The following is a 7,258-nucleotide window of genomic DNA, read 5'->3' as shown; positions in this document are numbered from 1 at the left end:
ATTGATGGTCTGTCCACAATCTGCCTCTGGTCTTGTTTTATATGATGATATGGAGCTTTTCCATCTTCTGTTTCTGCAGATGTAGTCACTTTGATTTCTATGTATTTCATCTGGTGAGGTCCATGTATATTATATAGTTGTCTCTTATGCTGTTTAAAGAAGGTGTTTGAAATGAACAAATCATTGGTTTTGCAGAATTCTATCATGTGTTCTGAAGCTCATTTCTATCTCCAAATCCATATTTTCCAACTACTGATCCTTTCTGTTTGCTCCCAACCTTTACATTCCAGTCACCAGTAATGATCAATACATCTTGACTGCATGTTTGATCAATTTGAGATTGAAGAAGTTGGTAGAATTCTTCTAATTCATCCTCACTGGCTTTAGTGATTGGTGCGTAAATTTGAATAATAGTGGTATTAACTGGGCTTCCCTGTAGGCACATGAATATTATCCTGTCACAGACAGCATTGTACCTCATGACTGATCTAGATATGTTATTTTGATGATGACTGCAACACCATTCCTCTTCAATTTGTCATTCCTGGCATAGTAAACCATGTGGTTTTCAGATTCAAAGTGACCAATACCAGTCCATTTCAGATCACTAATGTCTAAGATATTGATGTTTATGCCTTCCATTTCATTTTTGACAACTTCCAATTTTCCAAGATTCATACTTTGTCCATTCCATGTTCCTATTTTCAATACATGTTTACAGCTGTTTCTCTTCATTTTAGATTGTGCCCCTTAAGCATATGAAGTCCCACAGGCTTTTCTCCCATGGGCTTTACTCCATTTGCATCATCACAGTCAACTCTACTTTGAGGAGGCAGCTCTTCCCAAGTTGCATTTTGAGTGCCTTCCAACCTGAGGGGCTCATTTTCTGGCACTATATCTGACAGTGCTTCTCTGTTATTCATAAGGTTTTCAGTGACTAAATATTCATAAGAAGTTTGTCACTCTTTCTTCCTAGTCTGTCTTTGTCTGGAAGCTCATCTGAAACCTGTCCACCATAGGTGACCCTACTGGTATTTAAAATACTGGTGGCATAGCTTTCAGAATCACAGCAACTCACAAGTGCAATAGGATGAATGTAAAGCTGACGTTCTCTCCTATAAACTATCACTCAATTCACAATAAAAACTTTTTAAGAAATGTGTGTCTGAGCCAAGCCACGGTATGTTCAATGGCCTCATATGTATTTGAAAATTGGACAATGAATAAGGAAGATGCTTGAAGACCCATTTTAGGTATGATGTTGGAGAATAATATTAAAAGCACAATGGATTTGTAGAAGAACAAACGAATCTCTGTTGGAAGAAGCCAGGGTACTTAGACTTTTTCTATCATATTTCACACATGTGGTCCAGGCGGTCTAGTCCCTAGAGATTGACATCATGTTTATAAAGTGGAGGGTTAGTAAAAATGAGGAAGACCCCTAATGCGATGGATTGTCACAGTGACAGCAGCAATGGGCTCAAGCCTAGCAACAATTGTCAGGATAGCACAGGACCAGGCAGTGTTTCCCTCTTTTGCGCATAGTGACACTATGAGTTGGAACTGACTCAATGGCATCTAACAACAACAACAACATATCCATCTATTAGGAGACTCCCTAGCTGCCATTCAACAATAACCCAGATCAACTTCATTCAGATTGGTGGTCCTCTTTTGGCATCTTTGCCTCATCAGTGTTTCATATTACATTGTTGGACTGAGAAATGAATTCAACTGTAGTTACATAAATCTGCTCCTTCCCAGGATGTGCTCCATAGGTAACAGACATGAGGCTTCCTAAACAATATGCATTTAGATTTTCTAGTGACCATGTTCTAGCAATGGATTTATTCTTGGACAACATGGAAGCCACTTGTCTAAAAATAAATTCAAAGGCTGGAGAGATCAACAAGGCATTCAACAATATGACTGTTGTGTGCCATTGAGTTACTTCCCACATAGAGTGCCCTGCAAAGAGTTTCTAAGAGCAGTTGATGGGTTTTGAACTGCCGTCCTTGTGGTTACTAGTAGAGTGCTGATCCTACAGTGCCACACCAAACAATATATTTAAAAATTCTGAAATGTACCTATTCATGAAGCCTACTAAATTCAGGAAATTTCCAGTAGTTTTCCTTTTTCTAAGGTTTTTTAATTGTATTTAATTTCTAGAAAAATAATCCCAACAAAATTATGTCAATAAATAACCTCACCAAAATACATTTTTTGAAAATTATTTTCAAAGTAAAAATTAGCATACATACTTGTTAATAAACCCTTAAGTACAAATGAGTATCACTTGCAAATGAATCTACATTTTATCCCTGATTTTCTCACCTTCTTTAGAGCAAACACTGAACCATTACATATGTAAATTTTAGAAATTATTTATAAATTATATATATGAGCCCTGTGGGTGCTGTGTTATAAGCATTGGACTGTTAACTACAGGGTCTGAAGTTCAAACCCACCAGCTGCTCTGTGGGAGAAAGATGAGGCTGTCAGAATCAACTCAATGGCAGTGGCTTTAGATAACTAGGAACATTCCATATTGTAATATGTTGTTGTTAAGTGCCACTGAGTCGGTTCTGACCCATAACGACCCTGTATAGTGCTTCCAAGGAGCGGCTGGTAAGTTTGAACCACCAGCATTGCAGTTCAAACTGACCTCGCAGTCCAGCGTTTATCCCACAGCACCAGGACTCCTTAATAATATGAGTATGCAAATATTACATTTTTTGTCAGTACATATGAATCTCCTTCTTTGATCTTAATTACAGGCTAGGATTGTATGATACACACATGCATATATACACACATCATGTATCCTATAAATTGTATTTCTAATTGTTTTTTTACTTTAAAAATATTGTGAAGGTGAACAATTTTATACACAAATAACTAAATTCGCATATAAGGATAATTCCTAGATGGAGATTTTCTGTGGTTAGAAGAGTATCAGCCTTTAAATTTTAATAGACAATCTCTCTAAGTTTGGGCACAAATGTCTTCTCCCACAAATACACTGCCAGATAATCTGATGAGCAAATCAGTACAGATGGCTTAAATAATTTCAAATGATCTACAGGCTTTTCCTAGTCATTAGAGTGGATATGCTATTGTTTTAATAATTATCCTCTACTCTACAGCCAATATTCATTAAGCTTACCATACTTCACAGAATCTACAGTGTATACAAATTTAAAGAAGCAGTATATATTTATGTACTCACATTGATGTCTTCCAAATCTAAATTATTTAGAATAATATTGTTCCTTTTCCAGATGATGGGGGGTCGCAAGTCTCCCTGAATGGCACAGCTCAGAACAGCACTTTGTCCCACAGTTGCTGCAGTAATGCTTAATTTCTGATCTTCAGGAAGATTCAATTGGATTACATCTGTAAAGATAGTGTCAGTAACAGTGGTGAGCATGTAACTTTTTAAAGGTTGATAAGTAGAAAGTTTCTGAATGCTAGTAATTAAGGCTTTTAATTTGAATCAAAGGGGTAAAATCCTATGATGAAATGAAGAAAGTAAAAATTGTTTTCAATAAAAGGTCAAAATGACATTTCTATTTCTTTGATTGACAGGCATCCTCATGAAGCAAAGAACTATTAAACATGAAATGAGTCTCAGAAGTTGAGTTATAATAAGCCCGGCAGATTGTACCCCAAAAAAGAGATAAATTATTTAACTGCCAAACTGACATGTACTGTGTCATCGACATTGAAATAAAAATGATGTTGTTTATTCACTGATAGATTTATACTGTAGGTGAGGTGAGATCATTTCTGGCTGTCTTCAGAGAACGCCAGCTTAGCTGAGTGGGTAAAATGCATCATTATGCTGGGAAACATAAATCGACTCTAAAGGAATAAGATTTATTTGGAAAGTTGAAGGAGAAAAGACTGAAGTTCACTGACCAAACAGCAATTAAGGGAAATTCTGTCAGGTGACTTTATAAGGCAGTGTTGGTACAGTATAATCACTTTCAGAATCTTAAAATTTTAAGTTAACTATTGTATTTTTAATCAACCAATGAAGACATTGATCCTAATAATTATGCTGAGCTATGAATATACTATCTGAAATCTGGATCTGGCTATCTCTTTCTTTCAATTAACAACTGTGTCAGTTTCAATTACTAGGAGAGATGCCTTGGAGAATAGCTGCCAAGGCTGCACACATGTTTTTTGATTGCAGCTGATATTCACAGACACTCTCACCTTTCCACATCAAGATTGAGCCTTTTGTTTTGACTTTGCTCTGTCTTAGCCAAGTTAAAAGTATCACAGATGACTATTGCAATTTAAATTTTGATATGAAAAAAATAGAATTATGATCCTTTGTTCCTCTCTTGTGGTTAATGATATTTTACCTGGAGGCTAGGGGAAGAGAGTAATATACTAAGGGAGTAATATGTGATCAGACACCATCATTGCATTCTCTTCACAAACATTCTTCCTTTCTTTTCACCATCCTACCTTTTTTTACTAATCCTATCTTCTTCTTGGAGAGGAAAGCAAATGCTAATCGAATGATATTTTCTAGAAGAGAGCTATACAATCAACAGCTGTCATAGGGGGAACTTTAGTTTTGGTACCATCAAAATTTTGCATTGGCAAAAATGGCACACATTTTTGTATCATTAGGGCCAGGATCAAATACACTACCCTCCCCCATATAAACAGCTATTAAATGTAAATGTTATATAATATCTGTTGTTATAGCACATTGGCAGCCACACCAATATACCAATATATGATGAATATAAACAGAATTAGACTTACCATTTTGTATCTTGTTATACAAAATTTAGTTTCTAAATATAAAAGTCATATAGTTACCAAATTCATCATTGTTTTTTTTTTGTTTGTTTTCAAAGGAAGGAAAAATACACTTTTGACAATGAGCGACCTCTATAGAGAAATGTTCAGCCCAAGTTTATTCTTTGATATTAATTGCTAATCAAAATGGGTAAAAAAAAAAACAACCACCACCAAAGAAACCTTTTTATGTATAGTTTAGTGCTCTGTTGTTATGTGCCATCCTGTGAGTTTTAACTCATAGTGACCCAATATAAGATTTCCAAGGCTGTTTAAAAGTCTTTGCAGGAGCGAAAAACCTCATCTTTCTCCAACAGACAACTTGTGGATTGTACTGCTGACCTTGTGGTTTGGCAATCCAGTGTATTGTTTTACAGCATCTCCAGCACTCCTAAAGTTCTGTTAATTATATTTATTAACATTGTTGTTGTTGATAAGTGCCATTAAGAATCTGTTCTGACTTCATAGCGAACCTCAATAAGGTTTTCAAGGATTTTTATAAATCTTTGCATGAGTTTCTACTACAAACCAGCTGGTGAGTTTGAACCGCTGACCTTCTTGTTGGCTGTCCAGTACTTGTACTACAGAGTCATCATGCTCCAATATGTATTAATATTCATATTATTCCTGAGCTAGCAAGAACACAGGGAATAATTCAGTTTGCTTTTGAAAACATCCATTCATTTGTATTTTGTTGTTTTTAAGTGACCTTGAGTCAGTGCTGACTTATATCGACCCTGCATAGAGTTTCAGAGGAGCAGCTGGTATGTTTGAATCATCGATCTTATGGTTCAAATTGACCTTGTAGTGTTAAATATGTATATAATGGTGACACTATAGGATAATTACTGAACTGCTAACTACAATATGCTGTAGGATAATCACTGAACTGCTAACTACAGACTTTGTAGTCCAGTGCATATACTATATGTGTATATATTATATGTTGAGTCCTGCATACCAGGACTCCACACACAATATAAAGTTGCATATATGAACTAAGGAGTCCTGGTGTGGCACTGTGGGTTAATGCAACAGACTGCAAAGCGGTTTGAACAGCAAGGTTAGTGGTTCAAGCTCACCAGCTGCTCCTCGGAAACCCTATACAGGGTCACTATGGGTCGGAACCAACTAAATAGCACTTAATAACAATAACAATATGAATTAAGCATATATTCATATATGCTAAGTTAAGTCCTATAGAGTCCTGGTGTGGTGCTGTGGACTAATACACTGGACTGCGAAGTCGGTTTGATTCACAAGGTTGGCGGTTCAAGTTCACCAGCCGCTCCTTGGAAACCCTATACATGGTTGCTATGGGTTGGAATTGACTCAATGGCACTTAATGAAAAAAACACCAACAACATATGAACTAAGTAAATTCATTGGTCATTTCTCAAAATCAAGGGATTGTATCTTTAAATAAATTTAATATCATGATTTCTTTTAGCTTTTACAAAACTGTTTGGCACACCTTTACTAGGCTTCCCGAAAGTTACTATCAAGCAAAGACTTAATTTGACAAAATCACAAGTGCTAAGTGCTTTCTTCTTAAATTCTATGAAGAACAATATAACATATATAAAGTAACTTATGAAAATATATTAAATTTGTATTAATTTCCATAATCAAATGGCAATTATGTCTATAAATAAGTTAAATAAACTAAAAGAATATCCATGAATCTATCAGTAAGTCTTTTCTATAACTAATTTTTGTGAGTTATTAGTAGAGGTTGTTTGTGTCTAAACATCTGTATACTTGAGTGCTCAAAGTTGGTCCTTTAGAAATAAGAGTTTCAAAGAAAAAATAATATTGTCAATTCTAATTTATATTTGCTTGGTTATGTATTAATACTGGCATATTTTATTTCACCACATATTATCTTAAAACATCTTACAATCATTACACACAGAAATACTTTGCAGCAAATGCATCAATAATTTTTAGTACCATCTTTCATTTATTCCTAAGGATAATATTTGGAAAATCTTCTTTATGTAAAATTTTTGTTGTTGTTGTGTGCCATGGAGTCGGTTCCGACTCATAGCAACCTTGTACAGGGTTCTGAGGCTGTAAATCTTTACGGGAGCAGAAAGACTCATCTTTCTCCTGCGGAACAGCTGGTAGTTTCGAACTGCTGACCCTGAAGTTAGCAGCCTGATTTGTAACCACTATGCTACCAGAGCTTAGTCATCTGATGCTATGTCAAAATCATATAAACTGGATAGAACTGATGGTACTTAGTGTTCTAAAACACTTCAGAACTCCTTTAACCTACAAATGTTGTCTGTCACTGGAGCAACACAAGTACTCGAAGTCAAAAGTTTGAGCTCCAACTATGGCATTTCCTTTGATCTCATGCTACAAAGACTAAAATGTTACTGCTGGTGGTGGCTGTGTGCCGTGGAGTCAGTTCTGACTCATAGTGACC

The 7,258-nt window shown here is 35.7% G+C and overlaps 1 protein-coding gene across 3 annotated transcripts in view; it reads right to left on the bottom strand.

Annotated features, from left to right (window-relative positions):
* FSTL5 (follistatin-like 5) overlaps window positions 1-7,258 on the bottom strand; it is a 1,065,399-nt gene that overhangs the window by 429,898 nt on the left and 628,243 nt on the right. For all 3 annotated transcript variants that reach the window (XM_006872516.1, XM_006872517.1, XM_006872518.1), the window contains exon 6: window positions 3,230-3,396. In XM_006872516.1, the coding sequence (XP_006872578.1) occupies window positions 3,230-3,396 (167 nt within the window). The remainder of the gene's footprint in view (window positions 1-3,229; window positions 3,397-7,258) is intronic.

The sequence above is a fragment of the Chrysochloris asiatica genome, unplaced genomic scaffold, assembly GCF_000296735.1.
Source record: "Chrysochloris asiatica unplaced genomic scaffold, ChrAsi1.0 scaffold00202, whole genome shotgun sequence".
Taxonomy (NCBI): Eukaryota; Metazoa; Chordata; class Mammalia; order Afrosoricida; family Chrysochloridae; genus Chrysochloris; species Chrysochloris asiatica.
This window is presented reverse-complemented; position numbering and strand designations above follow the sequence as displayed.